At 39.3% G+C, this 25,467-nt stretch overlaps 2 protein-coding genes across 3 annotated transcripts in view; one reads left to right on the top strand and one right to left on the bottom strand.

Annotated features, from left to right (window-relative positions):
* Window positions 1–25,467, top strand: part of LOC133850926 (cell adhesion molecule Dscam2) — a 107,625-nt gene that overhangs the window by 31,657 nt on the left and 50,501 nt on the right. For both annotated transcript variants that reach the window (XM_062287183.1, XM_062287182.1), the window contains exon 2: window positions 25,235–25,433. In XM_062287183.1, the coding sequence (XP_062143167.1) occupies window positions 25,235–25,433 (199 nt within the window). The remainder of the gene's footprint in view (window positions 1–25,234; window positions 25,434–25,467) is intronic.
* LOC133850436 (lysophospholipase-like protein 1) lies at window positions 7,492–8,289 on the bottom strand. The gene has a single exon (XM_062286543.1). It carries the CDS (start codon window positions 8,191–8,193, stop codon window positions 7,549–7,551), a length of 645 nt encoding a protein of 214 aa, XP_062142527.1. The 5' UTR covers window positions 8,194–8,289; the 3' UTR covers window positions 7,492–7,548.

Genomic DNA, 25,467 nt, shown 5'->3' on the forward strand with positions numbered 1-25,467 from the left:
CGTAAGATTTTGTGTTAGGGACACAAGACCCTAAAAGGTTGCTGCTGTTTTGTTTATTCTTGTTATCTTCATCGATTTGCTGTTGTCGTTGTTCTTTTACTGTTGTTGTTGTTGCTGTTGCTGCTGCTGTTCGATGTTCTGTTGCCAACAAAAGTTTTTCGTTCGCTTGGCTATTTGCTTTGCATTTAATTTCGCTTTTAATTTGATTTTGATTTATTCTTTGGTACTTCCACTTCAATTTTCTGCGTATCTGAGCTTCAAAGTAGGACTGCTTATTATTATAGAGAGAGAAAGATTTTCACTAATGGCCACCGGAAATTGTGACGCATTTGTTGCATCAATATTTATGCAACATTATCGAGATAAGAATGTGCTGCTGATATCTGGACTCTTTCATCTTCATTTTATTTGCATTGCAGCTGCCGTTGTTGCCGTTGTCTTCTCTTCTTCTACCGTAATCGCCAATCTGCAGTTTCTCTCTGCCTCATGTGTTTGTGTTTTGCTTTGCTTTTGGCACGCCGCACATTTACTTCTCTGTCGTCACTCGCTCTCTCCCGCTTTGTCTTATGTTTTACCTTATCATTTTGTCATCAACGACAGCCGTTGTCCCAATGCAAATCAGCCGCTAGGCAATTGTTGCCCTCTCGCTCTTGCACTTGGTTCAAACTCCTCACTTTGACAAGTGCGCCCGCAGTCAGCTGCCATCTCGCTCTCTCTCTGTGTTGCTCTTCGGTTATGACAACAATGCTCCCGCCTTGAAGTCAGCCGCTGCTCGTCGATACAGCTGCAAAATGTCCATAGACTCAGGTGGTTTATTCGCTTCTGTCTGTCTCTGTTTCTGCCTCTCTCTGCTCCCTCCCCTTCTATCGCTTGTCTCACACTGAGTGTGAAGTATTTTGCATGCGTCTCCTTTGTCTTTCGCTTCAGCCTTGCATTGGAGTTGTCTTTATTATACTTTATACTACATATATATGTACGGCTATATATGAGTATGTATTTTTTTCTCTTTTTTTTCGTCTCTTATATGCCTTGGGTTACAGCCGCCAGTTTCCCCCTCCCACATGTTGCCTGCCCCCCTCTTTGCATATTCATATTTCCCTTGCGCTTTTTGCTGGCGTTTTCTGCTTCAGCTTCTGTTTCTGTTGTTTGCTGCTGTTTGTCTCTCATGTAAACGTCATTATTAGCCGCTATATGTGGTGTCCTCTCTCCCTCTTCCCCCTCCCTCACGTATATGTATAGTATATGCTGTCTCCCATTACATTTTTGCGCATTGAAGTTGTTTGTGTGTGTGTGTGTGCGTCTCGCTGCGCTGAATGTGAAATGTGAAATCTGAGCTTCCTGTTCAATGTCAGCAGCAGCAGCTCACACTCATTTACACACTTACACACACTCGTGTACTCACACTTGCATACATTAGGAGCTTGTTCCCGTCTCATCTTCCTCCCTTTCAGCTCATCCTCCCATTAGCCGCTAAGCACTCTGGGTAATTTATGTAATTAAATGAAATTTTACACTTTCCTTGCGAGTCGCAGCAGAAATGCTTTTTCGTTTTCTTCGTTTCGCGTTTCATTTCCATTTCGTTTCATGTTGTTTTCGCTGTCAATTTCTCAGCTATTTTGTGGGTCATATAATTCGGCTGCTAATCTTTTAATGAAATGCAAATTCAAATGCCCAAATCGTTAAGTGCGCAAGTAGAAAACTGTAATACCCTGTAAATTTGCAGAGAGAGAAACTAGAGGGTAGCTACTAGACTGTCGAAAAGAATTTAATGCTTATGAAGAAATTAAGTTTGAAATATGATAAGCATTGAATTAGACTAAGATAAAAATATTTAAATGAAATAACATTTAAAATAGTTTTTATTTATAATTATGTCATCATTAAAAATAGTTATCAAATCTATGAACAAATAAATTTTAATACTACAACACTTAAGTTAGCTTGTAATTAAGAATAATAATAAATAAATTAAAAATTTAGTGCAGGGTATTATGTTAGTTCATCAGTTCATATAGAGAAATTGTGTTGTTCTTTACGTTTACATTTGCCTTCTCAATTACTCACATTATTTTCTCTTTGTCTTTGTCTTTTACAGGTAAGCAACGTTTATGGTTATCCTCTCGTTATCCTCAGAGTTCGCTTCGAGATCGCTGACACTAGAAAACTTTCTATGTAAGCACAAGTCTGCACGAGTGTGTGTGCACTCTGTGTATGTGTGTTTGTGTGTGCTGGGTAAGTGTGTGCTTAGGCAAAATAAATTTTGATATTGCTTTTGAGTTGTGTGTGCGGCAAAAACTTTAAATTGAATCAAAGGCAGACGCGTGCACTGAACAAGAACGTGCGTTTGCTTGTGTGTGTGCTAGGGTTGCCACCACCGTCGCATCAGCTGCGTTTTCTAGTCAGTCTTTACCGTTTAATAATAAAACAGCTCTTTTTTGAGTGCATCTCCCTCTCGCCATCGCCGTCGCCATCTCCCTCGCTCCATCTCTCTTATTTTTGCTCTTGTCACGCATCACTCATATGCAAGCGCTTTGTTACGCCCCCCTTTCCTCTCTAAGTTGTTGGCACGTCGCTGCCATTTTCAATTTTGCATTTTAATAATAAAATTTTGCTTGCAAAACGTAAAATAAGAAATAAGTAACAAGCAACAACAAGTAGAAGAAGCAGACGAAGTGGAAGAAGCTCTAGCACAACTTGTGTGGCAGATGGGCAAAAAGTTTTTTTTTGCCCAAGCGTCGACGAGACGCATGATTACTTTGTTGATGATGACAACCCTGGCAGCTCTTTCTCTCTCTTCGTATCACCTACAACTTTGCCTGTGTTTCCTGCGCCGCCTTATCAGCAACCCTTTCCCTCTGCACCACAAAGTATGCAATAGATTCTGTTTATCATTTTTGCCAACGTGCCTGCCTGCAATTTGTTGCATGTGCGCAGCTGGTCACGCCCCCTTCCTCCCACCCACATTCCACATGCACAGCACGTTTACCAACACTGACCTAGTGCACAAAAAAAAACATAATGCCCTTCGCTTGGCTCATGGTAAAATAGCTTACAGCTTGTCTTTTTAATTGCACAACAAAAAATTGGCGATTTTCTTTTATTTCTTTTTCACATGCATGAAGATTTTTATTTATTTTTTTGTTTTGTTTTGTTTTGGGCATTCGTTTTTTTCTTGTTGAACAATTTTTCGAACCGACTTTAATTCGTCGTTGTTTACATTCTTCATATAAATTTTTCGTATTTCTTATCACGCATTTTCTGTATTTCCCATTGTTTATTTACACTTTGTTTTTGGCATTTTTTTTTCCCGTATTTCCCATTTGTTTTCGTGGGCTTCTGCTTTTTGCGGTTTTTCCCTGTGTATGCTCTTTTTGCAAGTTCACTTTGACTTTGCAATTTCATCTTGTTTTTTCTCTTTTCTGTTTCGCTTCTTATAAATTACAACCAGTTTTATGTGTCATATGCACATTTGTCGACTCATTTTGAAGTTGACAAACACATGTTTTAAGTTCTCTCTCTCTCTCTCTCTCTCTCTCCAACCAGCCAGTTGCACACACATTATCCTTGTCCTTTGTCCTTGGCCAGATCCTTGGCAAAAAAAACAACAAAAAATCATTTCAAATTTTACACTAAATTGACTTTGTGTGTGTGTGTGAGAGAGCAAATTGTGCACGCACAATTAAATGTGAGCCAGCTTCTTCCTCCCCCCCAAGGGGGTCGAAAGAGAAGCAAGAAAAAAAGCTGTGGAAAAACAAAGTTAATTCACAGTGGAAATGAATGCTTGAGTTGATATGAGTTGGTTGGCAAAACTTTTGCAAGTGCTGCTTGCATTGCAAATATTTGCACAAACACACATTTTTCAACTTTAATTTGCGCTTCAGTTATTTTTTCAAAATTTTGACTAATTCATGCAAATCTTTGCAACAATTTTGAAGCACAACAAGTTTAGTGATTGATTAAATTAGAGTTGCTTATGTCTATACAAATTAATATGATGTCACTTTTTATACCCGGTACCCATAGGGTAGAAGGGTATTATAACACTGTAAATATGGTACTATCTAAATATACCAAATATAGTCTTTGGCTGACAATATGGTATATTTTGCACTCTGTGGTATATTTTTAATGTGATACTATATAAATATACCAAGTATAACACTTCGTATATTTTTATACCCATATGGTAGAAGGGTATTATACCTTTTTCCCTTTTTTGAATATAGTCTTTGGTATGATTTTAGTATTTTTGTGGCCTTAGTTACTTTGGCTGACAATCTGGTATATTTTGCAATGTGTGGTATATTTTGAATGTAGTACTATATCATTATACTAAATATATTACTTGGTATATTCTTAGTATTTTTGTGGTATATTAATTTGGTATATTTTAAAATGTTTTATGGTATATTTTAAATTAATACTGCTCTGTTTTGCTTACTTCACAGTCGAGCACACCTGTAACTTTCATACTTGTTTATTAATATCTCAGTTTTGCACAAATTATTCGCATAGTTTGTGAGTTTGTTGCATAAATTGACGTGTGTCGCACATTTGTTGTTTTTCGGGGTTATCCGCAACACTTTCGCATGCAAATTTTGTTACAACTTTAACAATTTGCACACACAAATATTTTGGCTACAAACTTTCTTTCGACAACAAACACATGCTCAATTGAATGTCGTGTAATGTTGAAATGATGCACGGGTTTCTTGGCCATGTTTGATGGCACCCATTGTTAACACAGTTCAACTTGATGTAATCATCTCAGAGCAAAAAAGAGAGATTGAACCACGCCTTCTCCACACTTTCGTCAAACATTCGTTACACTTTGTGTATGTGGTGTGTGGCAATAATAAGCGGGGCAAACGAATTGTGGCAATATCATGTAAACTTCATGCACAATGAGCAGCTTCAACAGTCTCGCAACACAAAAGGCCATTGCCATTGGTCAGGCAATCTTGTCTGCTCTCCAAACTCATGCATAATGCGCTTAACAAAGTTTTTGATTGTATTACAAAGATATGGAGAGGGAGAGCTCGAATCTCTGTGTGTGTGTAGCTTATGCAATTTGTTTAGTATTTTGATATAAATTGCATCGATTACAAGATTACATGCACAAAACATTTAACCGATGAGAGCCCAAAAACTGTGCAAACAACAACAAGCAAGCAAAAAAGGAAGAAATTCTGCTCTCATAATGCATAATTGAGCAAGTCGAAGGATAAATTAAGCGAGCTGGGAATAGAAGCAATTCCCAAACTATTCCCCCCCCCCCACTATTCCTCCCCCCACTCTTTTGTTTCTCAGTTGGCTTTTTGTTATTTTAATTTATGCAAATTTGGAAACGTTCGTTTTTCGGCTTTATGTATCTCGTGTGCAGCATCATCATTTACAAATCGTTTCGACTGTTTCACTCTGTTTTGTGTTTGGAGCCTGGGAAAATGCGCATAATTGTTGGCTTTAAATGTAAATGAATTTCAATTAAAATTAAACACACTTGCACACAGTTAGACACACGGACAGAGAGACAGAAAGACAGATACAGATACAAAAGTATCTGACAGACATATGCTAATTGCCTTGCAGAGACCAACTTGGTTTGTGTATTTTGAATTTATTATACCCTGTATGCAGTAAATTCAAGAGTGGATTGACAGCTCAGCGGAAGATAAAGTGTTGATTAGAGATGGCAAGGAAAAGATAGTCAAGTGATTGCCGAAGAATTGTAATATAAAATACCGACTCAAGAAATTCTTTTGTAGGGGCAAAAACGCCTTCTAGGGGTTTGACAATTTTGTATATTTTACGCTCTATTTTGAATGTATTACTGTAAAATAGACCAAACTTAGCATTCGGTATATTTGTAGTATTTTTGAGGTATATTGATTTGGTATATTTAGCGGCTTATGACATATCATATAAGCATATAAAAACATCATTTCTTATATTTTCAGTATTTTTGTGGTATATTTATTCGGTATATTTTCAACAGTGAGGTATTACTTTTTAGCTTTTAATCAAAATTGTTATACTAAATTTGATTATTTGCTTGTTCTACCGCAATCTTTACAGCGTATCTATCAGTTGACCAGTTTTTGTCTTAAAATTTCTTCATTTGTTTAGAATATATTTATGGGCTTTTTTTTGTTGTTGCGTAGAATTCTCAAGCGTTTGCTAAATTCCAAAGTTTCGGTTGCGGTTGCCTAAAGACACGAATTAATTTGAAAAGTTTTCAGCGAAAAGTTCACAAACATTTGCTGCTGTTGCTATTGTTGCTGTTGTTGTTGTTGGTTTTATTTAAGGTTTCACACATAATTCTTAAGTAATCAATCGACTGTCGTTTCACCGCCTACTCTCTTCGCCCACAAATCGATTAACTTAATTGTTTCGGTTTTGTATGCTCGTCGAGCATATTTATAAATATTTATGATTTGTCGTTTCCAATGGACTCGTCGGTTATGAATTCTATTTGTAATCATAAATCACCCAGCTAACGAGTAGAAGGAGTAACTCTATCTCTCTCTCTCTCTCTCTCTCTCTCTAGGGAGCGAACCATAGATATATAGAGTGTAAAGTTTACTTGGCAATTGCTTTACTATTTTGCAGTATTTTTGTGTGTTAACTTTGCTGCATAGTTTTTATAGAGCCAGCTCTTTGGGCTGCAAATGGAAATAAAGTTGTTATCCAGCACATACACAGGAAACACATGTATCTGGCACAATTTGCGTGTTTTTTAAGCGTAAAAGCAATTAAAAAACTTGTACAATATTTTCTCATAAAACAAAAGTTAAGCGCAGTTGTAAAAAAGTGGGAATAAAAAACAGCAGCAGCGTTTACCATCATTTACAGAGACGAGAACAGGAGCAAAGTGAGAAGAGAGAGAGAGAGAGAGAGAGATAGAAGTTGAGGTTTAGTTGCAACTGTTGCTGTCCCTGTTGTTGCTTCTCTCTCTGCTCATTTCATATTGATTAACAGCAAATCCATCAGTGTCATTGCGGCCAAGCTCAAGGGGGGGAGAGAGAAGCCTCCACAAGTTGCAGTCAATTGCCAGGTTTCACTACTCGAAGTGCCAACTCAATTCAGCTCATCAGAACTTGCTCATTTGCACATTACAATGGGTTAGGCTAAGACTGAAGGGAGGGCGGCTAGGCGGGAAGGAAGAGGGAGGACAGTTGAGAGATGGCTGCTGCAAGTGAACTGAACATTAACAGCTTCTCTGATGGCTTCTGTGTGTGTGTGGGAAAACAAAAGGCATTAGAAGTGAAGCAGATGAAGAGAGGGGAAAGAGGGGACGCCAGGTGTGAACGTGCGAAAACGAAACGAGTGGAAAACCCTTTGCATAAACTTGACTTAATTAGCTGTGCAACAAAACTTGGCTATTTGCACAGCTGCCTCGTCGCCGACTGTTCAAATGCAGCCAAAGAAAAAGAAGAAGAGAGCGAAGTCACTTAATTTTCATTTCATATGCACGCAAATTAAGCTAAACTCCAAACAAAGATTGCCATCTTGCATTAAACACACCTTATTAACATAAATATGTATTCTCTAGGATAACTTTTGCAGTATCCATTGCTCCACATCGAGCAATGAGCTCTCCATCAGCTCGTGCTCTGCATTTGGCAGTCGAGTAAATGAACCCCTTACACCCAAATCGATTAGAGTATTGTAGGTCTCTAGACCCCAAGCAAAGTCCACAACATCATCGTCGGTGCCATGAAACATGTTCAATTCAGGAGTCTCCGTTTCATTCTGCAGTGATTCATATACAATCGATTTGCGATTGAGGAAAGCAGAGTGAGCAAAGACACCAGCCAAGTTCGTATTGAGATGGTAACCAGTGTGCAGAGCTAAAGCGCCGCCCATCGAGAAGCCACCGACTATAATGCGATGCTGGGGAATACCCCCGTCCAGCTGCTGTTCGATTAGATCATTAGCTATATCGTATGCCCCTGACATGTTGTCACTCTCCTCATCCGCTGCGATGTGTATTTTTTTGCGATCGAACCACACATTCGCCTCTTCACCATCGTAGGGCGTATAACTTTGCCACGGAGCCGTGGGGTAAACGTATCTGATGTGGGAACCTTTGAAATCTCTGCCAAGTAAACTGCGAACCCAATTCTTAATGCCAGCGCCTGTGTCGCCAGAGCCATGAAAGATGATTACGCTTGCAGTGCGTTTGCGCAGCATTTGGGAAATTATACACAAAAGAAATTTTACAAATATTGAAATATGATACTAATTGCTAAAGTGACTTTGAAATAATATAGTATTTAGTTTAGGAACCTTAAATATAAAACTTCAGCTTGATAAGTTTATTAGGTGAGGAAATAGTCAGGATCAGATTCGTAATTTCACACTGAGCTATCTAAACTCTCGTCTTTATTTTCAGAATAACTAAAGCAGTTCTACAACACTGTCCTACCGAATACTAGATACTTGTCTTTAATAAGTCAATTTTCTACAAATTAAATCTCTTTAACTTTTGAGCTTCTAATAAAGTTAGTATTATGCGTGAAATACTTTAGATTTTAGAAATGTATTTCCTGAAAATCCCAACGAAAATTTGCAATTTATTTTCGTAGTTCGTTACCCAAAAATTGACTAATTTAAAAGCTTTTACACTAATAGTAAATCATTCTTCATAATGAGTAATCTATTCGACACAAATTTAAGATCCTTCCTCTGCCAAGAATCAGAAAAGCAAACGCAGCGGTTTTTTTTCTTGAAGTCGTGTCAGATTTGTGAGATTGTGAGTTGGCCTATCGCCTGGCTAATGGTTCAATAAACAAACTTTATGGCGTGACATCTTTCACGCAAATGTGTTTTTTGGGGCGCTATCATTTGACCATATTCCCTAACCATGCAACTACTTCTAGGCCACGCCTGTGTTTTGTGTTTTGGGTGGCCATTAGAGGCATTCACCTTTTTGGGGAGCAAACTCCATTCGACCACTTGCGAGCTATTAATATTATCTATATAGCCGGACAACAATGTCGCGCTTTTGAAAAGCGCTTCAATAAATTAAAACAAAATAGAAGCCAGTCTGCAATGGGATACCCGAAAAGTGTCACACTTCACCCCCGCCCTCCCTCAACTTGCCCTTAAATTCGGACACTCAATGAAGAGATAGAGACAGAGATAGAGATAGAGACTGAGGCGCAGGGAAAGTGAAAAGGAGGAGCAGAGAGAATGTGTGTGAGGGAAGTTTTGTGGCAAACTGGAGCAAATGCATGACAACATCAACATCATGTTTGTTGTTGTTGTTGTTTGCTGTTGTTGTTGTTGCCTTGCTGCCGCTTTTTGGCAGCCGAAAGCACTGACCAAAAACTAAAAACTGGCGGCGACAACGACGCACAATAAATTTTCCAGCTCCCGTTTTTGTTGTTGTTGCTGTGCGTCAAGTGACCCACTTTTTTTCCATGCTTCTGCTGCTGTGCGACTTGACAAGGGTTAAACAACAATAACAAAAAGCGCTCGCAGGAAAAACATGACCAACAACAAGAGAGGAACAACAAGAACACGGGAATCGCTTCGCTCGGAAATGTAACAAAATAAAAGTTGCATTTTTTAACCTCCGCTCGACACCCCAACACCCCGACATCCGTCTGACCAACTGACCAACTGACTGACCCACGCCCACCCATAGACACACATTTCATTTGACCTACCTCCCCTTTTCGGAGACTCGCCTCGCCTCGTCGCAAACTAGTTAAAGTTTAAAAGGTGCAGCCCGAAAACTGTAGTCGAAACTCGGCTCAACTTGAATTGAGTTGAGTTGAGTTGAGCGATTTGTGTTAGTTGAATGAAAGCAACTCCGACGAACCGGGATTATGTTGGACAGTGTAAGCCCATTGAGCTTACGCTACAACTCGCAGCATGATCAATTTCACAAGATAATCCCAAAGATTGATTTTGCATTGAGTATTGAGTGTCGCAGATGGACAGCAGTCGAAAACTTACTGTCGACTGCGCAGTTTTCAATTATTTGGGAAATTGGTAAAGCATCGTAATTAGATTCTAACAAGTAGGAAAGCTACAGTCGACAGTGTGCTCGACTATCCGATACCCGCTACCCATTCTGAATAACAGCAAAACAAAGCGGTATTACTATGAAAATATACCAGATAATATACCACGAAAATACTAAGATATACCAACGGACATATTTGGTATATACATACTTCATGCGAAATATACCATAGATGTCAAAATTTACTATGAATACCAATGGACATATTTGGTATATAGTTCAAATACTTCATGCGAAATATACCACAGTTGTCAAAATATACTAGATTGTCGTTCAAAATATACCAGATTGTCGTTTTTGCTCATACAAAAGTATTTCTTAAATAAGTTAAATACCTACAATTTGTATCCGATTATGCGACGTAATTTATGAACTATGCCAAAGCTTTAAATATTTAAAATTGTAAAATGATTTAATTCATTAAATGTGAATGTAATTAAATTTGTTTCCGCCGCCCAAAACAATTAAAGCTAATCCTGGCTAAAATATGTGCACATTGAATTTTCAGCCGTCGGCTATTTTGAATCTGTGTTGCTGGCACTGCGAGCTTAAGGATCAGCAATAGTTGAAGCTGACGTGTCTGCACGTAATAGCCACACCTTCAGCCTCAGCTTTGGGTTGCTCTTGTGAGCAAAAGCCAATACGTGGATGCTTGAGTGAGTTTTGAAGCTGTTGCTGCCCCAAGTTGCTGGCACTTGGCATTCGCCTTTTACTGTATCCTAAGCTCTTGATGGCTGCTGCCGTCTGGCTGCCTAGCTGACTGGCTGTCAGTCAGAGCCGAGGGAGCTGCTGCGAGGAGGCACTACTGATGTTAAGGCTTAAGCCGTTTTGCCGTTGTCCATTTCTGGGCGGGCAGATTTACGCATGAAATGCGCTTGGCTGCATCCATCAGTGAAGTCTGCGCCCCGTCCACGGATAGAATTGCAGCTGGGGAATTAGTTGGATGGAGGTGGCGATGGAGATGCGGACATTTCAACAATCTGAGCGAGAGTTGATTATGTTTTAAAGCATATTTCGCTGACTAGCATTCCATAGCAGTTTTCTCTCCTTCTTTTCGCAAAAGAACCCTCTGCCATTTCTCTTCCAGTTGTAAGTCTCAGCGCTAAGTTGGCGCTAAATTAAAAACTTTTGCATTGCATATATTGCACTAGAGGATCAACAACACAGAGCCAAGAGCCATGAGCCATGAGCTGTGAGCTGAGAGTGAAGCACAGTTCCCAGCTGAGCGCTTGTAATGCAACAGGGAAAGACATAGAGGTGGAGGGAACGCGGGGGGAATGTATTCGGTGTACTGTTACACTTTTCACTTGGTAGCGAAAGAGAAAAAAATAAAGTTTTGTGCGCTGTTTTCGCCGTTTGCTTGTTTTGGCTCAAGTTTTTTTTAACTTGGCTTTTGCTGTTGCTGCTGCTGCTGCTTGTAAAACCAATTCCGAGGAAAATGAAAGTAATTTTTTGCATTTTGCATTAAAATATACATACTTATACTTATAAAAGTCAGCTAGGCAAAGGCAAAGCGAGAGAGAGTGGGCAAAGAGATAGATAGACCAAGAGAGAATGCGGACAGCTGCAAAATGTTTGCCATTTAAAATTGCAATGCAATAATACGAAAAATCATCATAAAAAGAACGCAGCAGCTATGCAGATGCGCATAGAAGTTTAGCGTTGAATGATGAAAAGCGGGCCTCATAGTGGGCAACGGTGCGTATACGCAATATACGACAAATGCAATACACGACAGACAGACAAATCATTTCAACTCGCAGCTAAGCTGAAAGCGCTTTGAAATACGAAAAACGAATTGGTTTGCGAACCGGTTTTGCGTTTGGCCACCAAAATAATGAACAATTCGAATTCAAAGAATTTTTTTAAGAGAAAACATTTTATTTTCAATTTGCAGCTAATCAAAATGTTCGCAACTTTAAGTGCAGCATTTCTCACTTTAAGTTTAAGATTTTCATCTTTAAACTTTGACTTTTGTGTTACACATTTTGGCACCACATTGAGTCGACGTCGACTTCAGATTTTCCTTATTTTTTTTGCCAGCACCCGGCGCGCAATTGTTATGCAATTTGCAAATCGAAAGGCAGCAAAGGCAAGCGAATGCTGTGGCTGCCCCTGCTCCTGTCTGTGTTGGATCTAAACCCCAACTGCAACATTGCATTGAAAAGCTGCTGCTCTGTTCTTTGTCAGCTCAACGCGAGACGAAACGAGAATGGGGTTTTATTTTCGAGACTATGCAATTGTGTTATGTTTGGCCAGGTTTTCAGTTCGCGAGTTGAACGCGAGCAAACTGCGAATATTGCATGAGTAACAAGCGTGTAATTCCAAGCCAGCTGCCAGTAGAGGGATAGTCAAAGAGGGGGGAGAGTGAAGGGAGACTGGGGCGAGTCAGCTCATGACATGTGAGTAATCCAAGCGTTCGCTTTGTGGTTGCGCTCGCCAGATGCCAAGTGGCCTCAGTTCCAGAGGTGCTGCCCAGGACTTTTTCTCTCTCTCTCATGAATTGAAGCTGTGAAAATTTATGAAAATGTTAACAAAACATTTAGTTACATGGGCGTGGTCTGTCCATGGTTGTTGGCTGAAATGAAATTCGCGTCTCGCTGTCGTTGTCGCGTTGTCAAAGCCAAAGAATGACAGAAACAACAAGAAGTGCTAAAGGAAAAGTGCAGTTTGTAAGCTCAACAAAACCGCAAACTAAATGAATGAAATGTTCAGCGACAAGCGCTTACAACAACAACAACATAACAAGGAGGAAGGGGAGGAAGGACTAACAGTGGACACACAGTTTATAAAAGCTGCAGCAAAGCATATTTCAAAAGAGAGAACAGACAAGAGACAGAGAAAGAGACGGAGATTGAGACAGAGACTGAGACGGAGACAGTTAGAGCGACCAACAGATGGACACAACACAGTCAGAGAAACGATGACGACGACTCGGATTGTGGGCTGAAATTTACTCGTACAATGGCCGAAAGGATGCTGCCCTGACATATTTTTACTGTCATTTTTTTTCTGTGCTGAGCAGCAGCAGCAGCAGCTGGTCAACAATAATAACATAGACAGCACAGCTTCTCTGTGGAGACTAAGCTGCTAAGTCCTTGCCACGACCCAAATCAACGGCAACAACAGCAAAAAGAGGAAACACAATCCAAGTCCAGGACGCTCCGACTCCGACTCCGATTCCGACTTCAGCCTCACACTCACAACTGCCTTTGCAGCCGAATCTGAACTCTCGACTTTGTGCTTTACTTTTAAGATATATTGTACGTTTATTTTCATGAATTATATTTGCCTCCATCTGTTTAGCAAACAGCTTCCAGCTGTGGTTTTTTTTTATATATCCTGTAATCAGGTAATGAATAATCAGCCAACTTTAACTTGCGATTAACGATTAGAATTCATTTTAATTTTTAGTTGAAAATTTAAACTATTTTTAAATCTGTTTTCATGAACTCCAGATAAATGTCATTTCTTGAAATTTTAGCAACTTTACGTGATTTTTTTAGGTTTCCATAAAAAAACTTAAGCACGTTAAAGATGCAGATAAAGAGCTGCAATCTTAAACCATAAATAAAACTCGCAACTATTTCAAACTATTCTTGCATTTACAGGGTATGTTTGCTCTGTGGTTTCTACTATTTTTGCGACCGGTTGCTTGTTGTTTTTTATTGCATACTTTGCGGCATTTCGTTTGTGTAACTCATTTTTTTGCGGCTTGTCGCAATGTTGTGTTGCCTCCGTCCACATTCTCCTTAACTTAACTTTGGCGGCCCAGTAAATATTTTTTCTTTTCTGCTCGGTTCTTTTTTTTGTTGCTTTTTCTTTTGTGGATGGGTCACAAATTTGAATGCAAACATTTTGAGTGTTGTGTGTGCGTGCCTGTGCGTGTATGCGTGTGTGTGTTTGTGTGTGTGCTTGAGTGGAAGCCACATGAAATATGATAATTCATTACACGAGCGTACAAAGGGAAAATAATGCGAAGGAAAATAAAGAAACGTCGTCGTCGTCGTTGTCGTTGTCCTTGTCGACGACACTCACTCAATTGTATCTTATGCAAATTGCCAGTGATTTTTCCTTTTTCCTGTTTCCTGTACTGTGCTTAGACACGATGTTTTCTCTCCTTTTCTTTTTTCTTTTTTTTTTGCACTGCGTCCTTTGTGGCCGTCAAAGCATAAAGAGAAAAGCTTGAAGAAAAAACCAACAGCTAAACGGCTGAAAAGCAGCCGCAACATCAACAGCATCAGGGGCATCAGCGGAAGAAGAATATGAGGGGAAAATTCTGCAGTAAAATCTCATGAGACACGCGTTTTATAAGCTGGTTTTTCCATTTGTCCATCTGTCTGTGGAGGCTTTTGTTGTTGATTTTGATGTCTTTGCAAAATGTTACGAAAATATGCCAAAAATAAAAAAAAACATACATCAAGCCAGTAAAATTATACAAAAATAAAATATCAAAATGCTCTCGACTCCATATTTATATGCATTTATGTGCCGAAATATAAATATGAACAGATGCAAATTTTTTTTCCTTGATTTGTGCAGGCGCGGTTAACATTTTAATTATTACAAAAAACACAAAAAAATACAAATAAAGCGAGAAACACAACGACAAAGAAAATCGAGTTACATAAATTATACGCGACTAAACAAAAATATGCTGATAATTTATTTGCACAACATTTTCCAAATTTATGCGTCCCGAAAACAGATGTGAAAACCAAACCAAACCAAACCCAAGAGTCGAGCAAAACAAACAAAGCAAAATGTTATTGCGCGATGCATATATAATTACACACTTCTTCAGTTTTTTTTTTTTTTTGATGCTTTTTTTGGCTGGTTTTATTATTGTTTTATTGCCATTGTTGTCGTTTATGAATAAGTGCGATAAACTTCGAGATCAGATTGTGTTCAATTGAAGGGGCCAAAAAACATTTACAGCGAAAACAGAAATGATAATGGAATTAAGTTCAGACTGTTTCCACAAACATATATTCGGTCATTCTGGTTGTATACACTGTTATCTGTTATTTCTGACGAAATATCAATTATCAAATGATTAAAAAATTGTAATAGTACAAATAAAATTAAGTTGAAGATTTTTTGTACAAAAATAACAATAGTTTATATGACATTCTGGTATAATTTTAATGTAGTATTATACCCATATACTAAGTATAGCAATTGGTATATTTTTTCTTATTTTTGTGATATATAAATATGGTATATTTTAAGAATGTTTCAAAATGGATATCTTGCAGTCGAGCCCACGTTGTTGATTTATCAAATGGGTATTAAATTTCTATAGTTCAAATAAAATTACGTCGACTTACGCAATTTTTTACATAATATTTTTTTCGGATTTCAATTTGTTTAATTCTTTATGTGTATTTTTTTTTAACACATTTGTTACGCCCGCTAATTGGATATTAATAAATGAACTGCAATTTATATAAACAGTAAATTGAGGAGACCAATTAGAAGCTAGTTGAAAAGCTTTGTTCATGAATGATGTAAAATACATAATACATAATTCTAGTTATTACAAATGATTCACTAGAAAAACACATTAACATACAGATTTATGAAACTAATTACAAAAGTGACTTAAAAATCGTGTAGTACTTAGTGAGGATGTCATCTGGTGTGGCAATACTTTAGATGTATTTCAAAATTAGAATTGAAGTTGTGTACTGAATAATTTGAATATGACAATTTAAAAAACATTGTTAATAAATAACGTAAACTACTTAATTCATAATACGAGTTATTACAAATGATTCGTGCGAAAAACAAATTTCAAGCAAACTTCCAACTATTTAAGATAAATAAATAAATTTCAATTTCATCACACAGCTGATAGAAATAAGTTTAAATTTAAATGTTGCAAATATTCTTGTTAATCAATGAGCCAGATGATGGCAATCTTTAATATGCTTCAGTTAACCCACAAAAACATGTAATTCAATCAAGGATAATCTCTGCTTTATTTGAACAGTTTTTCAGTGAAGTGTCTTCAATAATTTTTGCTACTTAATATTATAAATGTCATTTGCTTTGACGCTTTTGCTCATTAAGCAGAAGCGTCGCTCGCAGTTTGCTTCATTTGCTGGCTTTCAACTGCTGAGCTGAGCTCTCAGTTAAGCTGCATGCCCCATTGAGCATATGAAAAATGAAGTTACAAGCTGGTTTCATAGAAGCAAATTGCGAACTGTTGCTGCTGCTGTTGTTGGCAGCATCCCTAAGAGTTTTATTTATGTGGCTTATACTGGACTTTTAATTAGCCACTTGGCATCGCTGGTTGACGTGTCAAGTTGCAAGTCTATTTGAGTTGCGTATTTGCCACGCTAATGAGGAAATTGTTGCAACCACGTTTCCTACCAGAGATTTCCACGCTCCCTTAGCCAACTGTCAACAAATCTCCCCATTCAATTGCTTTGTGTGTGTGTGTGTGTGTGTGTGTTTGTTGCTCTTCGTAAACTTGGCCTGGTCAACGACGAGCTTCTTCAGAGTGGCTCAGCAGCAGCAGGAACGTTTCGTGCTGTGGCTTTTTATCGCTTTGCCGCTGCACTTGGCCAAACAAAAGTTTTAGCCACGACGACATCTGGCTAAGAGCTGTAAGGAGGGGCAATCGGAATTGCTAGCCAGCCAGCTCTGTGGTTTATTTGTTTGGCCAGCAAACTTTGCTACCTTGTTTCTATCTGGCAGATACTTTACTTCGTTTAGTCTCTCTCCAGCTATCCGTTTCTTTTTATTCTTTCCTCCTTGCTTTCCAACTTCGGACTGCAATCGATGAAGCGTAAATGTTCAAATGCTCAGATATTTCCTCTCAAGTGGCCAGCGGGCGTAAAAAGCAATAGTAGCATTGACAACAACAACAACAACAGCAAGAAGAACAACAACTAGTTTTTTAGCTCGTGCTTTGGTCATTACTTTTGCTGCTCAGCTACCAATGCGTCGCCGCAGCTGGTGAAAGATACTTTTGTATCTTGTAGATTGCCTTTGGGTACCTTCCTCTCGCTGAGTAAATTTGTCTCTGCTATTCTCACATGCAACTGGGGATTTGCCAAGCACACACACACCCACACACACACACTTACACACACATTGTATTCAACTTTAAGGCTCTTGCTTAACCTCTAAGCTAAGACTCCCCCCTTTCTTAATTTTGTCAAGTGACTGAATGCAATTTTTTTCCCTTTTTTCATACAAAATTTTCTCTCACACGGCAAAAAGAAGTCTTAAATTCGAAAGTTAATTTTCGGCAAAAAGTTTCGCGCCATCTTCCTTCTCTCAATAGACAAGTGACACAGTGGGAGGGAGGGAGTTCATCGAAGGGGCTGAGGAGGCGTGGCAATTGGAATATGATAAGTGGATACGAGCGAAAAACGCCATGAAGTCAAAAGTTTTTCGCGTGCCAAAAGTGAAATTGAATTTTTGCACTGTTGATAAAGTGATGCAGTTGGACGAGGGCGCAGAGGGGCATGAGGGGTGTGGCATATGAGCACAAGACTGACGCTTCCTTTTGACCAACAAAAACCCACAAAAAAAAACAGAAGGAAAGTCAACAGCGAAAACGTTTGAAAAGTTCTTTTAGCTCTATTTCGTTGCCGTTTTTTTTACGGCGAGTGCAAAACTTTGGACTTCAGGGAGCAGTTTGCTATGCGTAGCAGTGGGGAGGGTGCGCGAGAGTGGGGAGGTGGGGGCGTGGCTGTTGCTGTGGCTATACGCATAAGCATGCATGTGCAGAGGTGGCAGCGAAGTAAAATTCCTGGCAAAAATGCACGTGGCATAAATGAAAAACGACTCGCAAAGAGCGCAGCTAACGAGTTTGCACGACTAAAAGATATGCTGGAAATAGTTGCAGAAATGTAAACTATTCTTCTTTTTCTACACTCTATACCAATGACAGCTTACTGGGTATTTGATATACTAGCGAAGGGCTGGAAATGATTTTAAATTGCCTTGGCAAAGATGGGGAAAAACTTGACGTTCATTTATGAAAACTCAAACGCAATTATTTTTTACACGTGCAACAAGTGTTGGCGGTGGCATTGGAGTTGAGGTTTTTTTTTTGTTTTTACCTTTTTGCTGCTGAATGCAAAAATTGCATTCACTCTTTTGTTGTTGATGTTGTTTGAGGGCGTCTTGTAAACATGACACAAATACGAAAAGAAATGTGGGACGGCGAGAAGAGGTGGGGGGAAAACAACTTAGAAAACAATTCGCAAATGTAAAGAAAACAGAAAACATTTTGGGGGCAAGTTTTGAAAGTTGCAACTTATCTGTTGTTGCCTGTGCGCTCAACACCAAAAAAAAATAAACTTTGTTTTTTCACAGAGACATTGTGTTGGAAGAGGTGCAGAGAGGGGAGCGGTGAGGAGAGGGTGCCACAAAAAGTTTCTTAAGCCATGTTAACCGCACACATTCACACTATCAACAACAGCGATGACGATAGCAAAGAGAGAGAGAGAGACAGAGAGAGGGGAGCAGGAGTTAGAGTTAGTTGGAAAATCATGTGTGTATCTTTGGTGCAACTTTGGACCGGTTTTTCCACTTTTGCCAAAGCAATTTGGGCCGTTCGCTGCATAAAAACTGCGCTGCCTGCAATGTTGCAAAGTTTTCAAGACTCGAACTCGACTCGACTCGAGTCGCGTTGCTGCGACTCTTGACTCTCAACTCTCGACACGACACTTGGGTGCTCGATTCTGTGGGGCATTGCACATCATTGCGCAGTTCGACGATGTTAAACTCTCTCCCCCCATCTCCTCTCTCGCCTTGCCTTTTTCCTGCATTGTCATGCAAAAGTGGTAATGAAATAACGGTACCTAACCAGCCTTACACACACACCCACAACTTCAGCCGACGAATCCCATCCAAAGATCTCTCTGTCTCTCACTCTCTGTCTTTGTGTGTGCCCCACAATCTGAACAGATTTCTCTGCATTTAACCCATTGAGATTACCCTCAGATGCAAAAAACTTTTTCGTTTGTTTACACTTGCGGAATAGTTCACATAACAACAAAATCAACAACAATGATCTTGCTGTTCTTGTCAGCTGAAAATCCAAATCAAAAACTCCAACCCAAAGTTTTTTCTGTGTCGCAGTTCCTTAACTTGCAAATTAATTAAAGTTCCCAAAATATTTCTTAAAGCATGCAATCGCAATAAATATACGAACTTAGTATTTGAATTAGAAATTTATTTACCCTAGTCTTAACTAGGTTATAAATTAAACAAAATTTGTTTGTACATGTCTCAACTAAATATACATAAAATAGAGGCAACAAATAAATATCATATAGTATTGTTAGACTTAAGACATTTCTAATTAAACATTAGTTTATTTATTTCGGGAAAATGCAATTGCAAATGCAGCTGCAATTGCTCTTTAATTTTGCTCATCATTTAGTTGGTTTTATCTAAGCATATTATATGACATTCATAAATGTCAAAAGCGAGTAGCTAGCTGAAATTTGTCTGAAACAAAAACAGCTTCTCATATCTCTCTTGACAGTGTCAGCTAATGGGTTAAAATGCATCTTCTTTTAAACGTTGCTGCGAGTTGTCTGTTCTCTCTTGCTCTGTCTCTGTGTCTGTCTCTTTTTTGCTATCTCTGACGTTGTCTGCGCTTTCCCCCAACTTCACCTCGATTACAAGTTGGTCGCACCTTTGCACAGCTTCTTGGCTTTCCTTTCGAGAACTTGCAGCCATGGCCATCAATATTTTTGCTGCAGACACAAAAAACCCGTTTTGTGTGCCGCAACCAGAATGAGAAAAAAAGAGGGAGAGAGAGAGAGAGAGAGAGCTGCCCCCCAGTGTCTCAATCTCTGTTGCCTTGCGTTGCCTTTAAATTGCAATCTTCTTCCGTTTGGTTGACTTTTGCTGCCTCGGCAGACAGCAGAAGCTTCGCTGCTGCAACTGCTGCTGCGAATGCTGCTGTTGCCAGGATAAACGGGTGGCAGCTTAAACAGATAACATTCATTGTTATAACACCCGCGCACAAAGCGTTCCTTTCCCAGTTACCTTTCCAGCTTCGTTTTGTCTGCTCTGTGTGACTCATAAGAAAATTATGTTGCATTTTATGTGAGCGCGCCATTGCAGTCGAGTTTTTATCGAGTCGCCATTTGCCTCTGTCCTGGCTTGGCCTGGCCCGAAAGGCAGCTGCAAAATGGCTTATACGCTCTGCATATATAAAGACATTAAAGACACCCAAGCGACAGAGAGAGAGAGAGAGAGAAACACACACAGTTGTTGGCTGTTTTGGTGTAGTGCCAGCTGCAAGTTTGCGAACGAGAGATTTGTTGCCTTTTGGCTAAATAATAAGACATAATTCCATTTGCTTAGTCTTTGTCTGCAAGGATAACTTTGCATGCAGTCAGCCAGCAAGGCGTCCAACTAGAGACAACACTTCTCGAGAGAAAGAGGAAGAGTTGTAGTGGCTCTCTTCCCTAGAGAAAGAGGAAGAATTGTAGTGGATTTCAATGGCCTCTCGATTTGCGATTTGAGTCGAGTCTTCTTTTGGCACTTTTTGATCAAAGCGCATTGAAGCGGGTCGCTGGCTTGGCAAAAATCTATGCCAAATTACATTGTAATCGAGCAGAGCTCAAACAAACAACACACACATAGACATGCAAGCACACACACACACACACGTAGAGTAGCTTGTTCTTACGTTTTACGGCCAAATTCAATGCTGGTAATTAACTTTGAAAATCCAATTATGGCAAAACTTTTTCAAAGTGTGTGTGCGAGTGTATGTTGCCTCCCGAACATGTGTGTGGCTACCAGAGTGCGAGCGAGTGTGTGTGTGTATATGTATGGATATGTGTATATGTGTGTGTGTGGGTGCATTTATAAGTGATATGCAGAACATGCAATTAACAAGAGCAAATTCACTCGACTCCTTCGCTCTTCTCTCTCTTTCACTCACTCGCTTTGATTGTATGTGTGTGTATGCGTGTGTGTGTGGGTGCGCTAGTGTGTGTTGACTGCCTGTAGCTACAACTTATGCTCTACGTCCCGCTCTTTGGCTGCCTTTGCTAGCCAGGGCATCGAGTTGCCTTCTGCTATTTGCCCTGCAGACAGCCACACACACACACACATACAGTAACACATACTCACTTATACACCCACACTCTTGTAAAGAACGTAGAGACGCCCACTTTTAGCTGCTGCTGCTGCTGTTGCTGGCAGTCTTGGCAGCTGCAATTTACTTGGCCCCCCGCTCCAGCTCGCCATTGTTTCCATTTTAATATAATTCTCACGTAATAATTGCGTTTGAGCAGTGTCAAACTATGCCAACAAAAGAAGACGTGTGAAAGCAAGACTCTGTCCTCTCTCTCTCTCTCTCTCTCTCTCTCTCTCTCTAGTTCTCTCTTTGTCTACTCGTTGCCACAATCTTCCTGAACACAATGTCCGCAGTGGTGCATCAACTACTGCGAGCAAAGTCGTTCGAAATGTTCTGCATGGCAATTTCCATGCTATTGAACACAAAATGAAGCTCCCCAGTGTGTGTGAGCTTACAATTGCATTCAATTGCTTGTGGTCTAAGCCAAGGACAAGAATAGCAGTTACCCTGTAAATACAGATTAAAACTGAAACTGATAAAGCGCATTGTGTGATTTATAACGCACAGAGATTTCACTAAGAAAATGTTATCTCAAGTGCTTCCAATTGAACTAACTATTTTATATGTAATTGCTGATTTAAAGATATTACAAAAAAGAAACTTAATTTAAATAAAGCAATGCTTATAAAGCTCAAAACAACTTGAATTCCTCTAAAACTTATCTGCTCTTAATGCTCCTATAAGTATGCTACATTTTTTTAAGTTTCTTGTGCAATAAAATTCCTTTTTAAAACTGTAACATTTCAATGCTTAAGTTTAAAGTTAAAGCCAATCAATTGAAGTGAGTCTTCACCTACGCTTAACGCATATTTTTATCCAAGCTAAGCTCCATCTTTGGTAAAAATAGCATTCGTATCACTCTCCAAATGAAATTGCTATTTAAAGTCACAAAGACAGTTATGAATGCTGACTGATGATAGCCGTTTAACACGGAGCGAAAACCTTTCCCAAAATGTTGTTTATTATGTACAAAGGGGCGCATCGTCGTCTTTGGCATTAGGGTTCTAGAGTTCTATCAACATTTTGCACCGGAAATTGAATTTTTCATTTGCGCATCCTGCTGAGCCATTTGTCCGCCATCTTTGCTAGCAATTCTGCATATTATTTTTAATTTTTTCTTCTCTTGCTTTTTGTTTTCTTTCGTGCTGCTGCGTGCCACGGCAATTATAAGAAATTTTTCTTCAACTTCATTTCATAATGGTAATTTAATTAGTTGCAAGTGGATGGCTTTTAACCATTGCCAGCTCATTAACTGCACTTAACAGTCGCCCGGCGACTTTTCGTGAATTTTTAATGACACTCCGTGGGTCCTTTTCGCTGGCTCCTTTACAATCGAAGTCCATCTGGCGCTTGAGCCTGGGGAATTGTATCGTTTTAAAACGGAGTTCAGCTTGTGCTGTCAGCTTTGACTGACTGGCTGGCTGACTGGCTGGCATTCGGTATCGCTTTATGTTGTGTACATGTCAATTAATGGGAAATTGATATCGTTTGAGGCGCATTGCCAGCCAGCATTTTTGCATATGCCAATATTGACATGCCAAACTGCAGTCAGCCGCGAAATGTATGCGCAAACGTTGCTGCTCCTGCTACGAATGTGACTGCGACTGCGGCGTAATGTAATGTTTGTCCTATTGTTTTTATCCATGTAAATATTTGTGCACGGATAATCGTGGCGTATACGTAATCAGTCAATTGAATAATGAATTACATTAGGGTTGTAAGAGAGAGAGGTGGGAAAAACAAGACAAACAGGCTTGGAATGGATAAAGTATTGTCGTGTAACAAGCAGCGAGATGATGAGTGCTAAAGAGCCCGTCATGTCAACGATTAACAGTAGCATAAATGACGAGTTTGAAGTGCTACAGCGAGTGTTTAAGAACGACTACAAAAAGGTTTCAGAAAAGTCTTAAATTTGGGTAAAAAAAAACGAGTAGTATTAAATAACGAATAAGCAACGAGCACAATCGGATGCAGCGAGTACTAATCAACGAGTACAAACTAACACAGCGAGTGTCCAATAACGAGCACAAACAGTTTTAAAAGGTATTAAATATTAATAACAGTAAACAAGTAATAACAAATAGAGATTGATTAGTAACGAGTACAAACTGATGCAGCGAGTGTTTAATAACGAGTAAAATACGAAAGTTTACTATGTTGATATGTTAAATTGGGCAATCAACAAGTGATTTCAATAGCTGCCAAAGAGCAACGAGTATTGAATCACGAATGTCCATTACCTGCATTCGCAATAAATCACGAGAGAGAGAGAAGAAGAGAAAGGTGACATGGCGAGTGCCAAAGCAACGAGAACAAGCGTTGATATGCGAATGCAGAAGCTTCTTCCAAGTTGTAATTCTGGCAATTTGCCTAAGTGCAACCGAATGGACGCCTGGACGACGACGACGACGACGACAACGAAGAAACTGACTTCAAAGTTTTAATTAGAAACGCAACTGCGAAATGGAGGACAGTGCAGGACATAAAGTGAGGCGCCCAGGACAGAGAGGCCGGCGCAGTCAAGCGAAATGAGCAGCGAAATGCGTTGACAGACGACGTGAAAAAGGAACAAACGCAACGTGAACGCAGCTCAGTTGAGTTCAGTTCAGCGTCAACGAGGCCAGCGTCAACGTTGGCGTCAGCGCCAAAAAGTAACTTTAATGGCAGCCAGCAGAGAATAAATGAATGGGCCAAAAAAAGTGGCAGAGCGCACAATTTTATGTGGCACACAAAACTTTTGACATAAATTCGTAGGGCAGCAATGAGAAGTGATGCTAAAGCAAAGCCAAGATGGAGAGGGAAGAGAAGAGGAGAGATATCTCTTTCACTTGTTGTTGTCGTTGTCAGAGTTGCCACCTTTTTCTTTGGCTCGCTTGTTACTTAGATACAATTCGCTAAGACGCTGCCAGACGACTGTCAAATTAATTTTAATGCGCTTTTCATGGGCTCGCGTCGTCGCATAACTTTTGGATTTTAACGATTATTGGGACTAATGCGAATGTGAATGCGACTGACTTTGAATGCAAAAGAGGAAAAACCTCTCAAGCTGGCACGCTCTATGTATCTCTCTCTATCTCTCTCTGTCTGTTTTGCCACCCAATTGAAACAATCTTTAAATTTAGCACATGGCGGAGACAGCCAGCCGGCAAATGCACAAATTTATTACCCCAGCCGCTGCCGCCTTTCGTTCGTTCGTTCGTTTTGTTACTGTTACTGCAAAATTGGTAAGGGAACTGGCTTAAACGCTGGCTCATGCATATTTGATGCCAAATATAAAGCGGCCATAAATTCAACTTGAAATTTACGCAGCAAAGTAAAAGTAATGCCTTTTCCTTCGCATTGCCATCTAACAAAAAAAAAAGGAAACCAGACGTAAAACGACGCACCTATGTCGAGTGTTTGGTACTCAGAAGTTTGTCGTTTGATTTCGTATTTCCTTCCTTCGCTTCACTTTTCTTTACTTTCTTTCTTTCTTTGCATTTAATGTGAACGCGTCTATGGACGAAAAAGGTGGCTAAGCATATGAAAAAGTTTTTCGCCAGAAAATTGTTTATTTATTTCTTTATTTTTATCGTCACACTCACGACTTGTCTGTCGTCTCTTCTCTACCTTTATGGCATTGACAAGTTTCGAAGCTTACCTATATTGGTTTATTAAAAATTAAATAAATATTTCGGTGACAACAAAATTATTTTGGATGGGGGGAAAAGCTTCTTATGTTGCTGCATAAAAGTGAAAAGTTGTCCATCTTTTGTGTGGCGCACATCAAAAAGTTTCCCCCCAACTGTGCATAATATAAATTTGTGAGTTGGCTAAAAAGCATACAATTTAAATAGTTAAATTGAGGATTTATTACATTTTTACAAAATATACTTTTCTCTTCTTCTATTTATATTTGCAAAAATGTTCTTTAGCTACCTTTACTCAACGAGTTTTATTTATTTGTAAATAACAAACGAATTTTTAACTAGTTTCATATTTCAGTAACATTTTTGTCGGCTTCTTTCCTCTGTGCAAAAAGTTGTAATTAAATTTATAATTTTCCAACTTTTTTTCTTCCTCTTTTGCAGTCCTGGTAACGCTGAGCAGCAGCTGTCTGGGCGACGAGTCCATTGACACACGTGAGAATGCAGATCTTGTGCTGAAGTGTCGTTTCACCGAGAAATATGAGGCAAATGATTTCTCATTCTTCTGGACGCGTTCGATATCGAATCCGGCGCAATTTGACAACGTGGCCATCGGTGAAGTGCAGTTGAGTTCCGGCTATAGGTAAGTCATCACAGCTACAGTTAATATATATAGA

This window comes from Drosophila sulfurigaster, chromosome 2L (genome assembly GCF_023558435.1).
Source record: "Drosophila sulfurigaster albostrigata strain 15112-1811.04 chromosome 2L, ASM2355843v2, whole genome shotgun sequence".
Lineage (NCBI taxonomy): Eukaryota > Metazoa > Arthropoda > Insecta > Diptera > Drosophilidae > Drosophila > Drosophila sulfurigaster.

What these genes read in the sequence shown, in the direction of transcription:
- LOC133850436 (XM_062286543.1), bottom strand. Translation starts at nt 8,193, where the DNA reads ATGCTGCGCAAACGCACTGCAAGCGTAATCATCTTTCATGGCTCTGGC.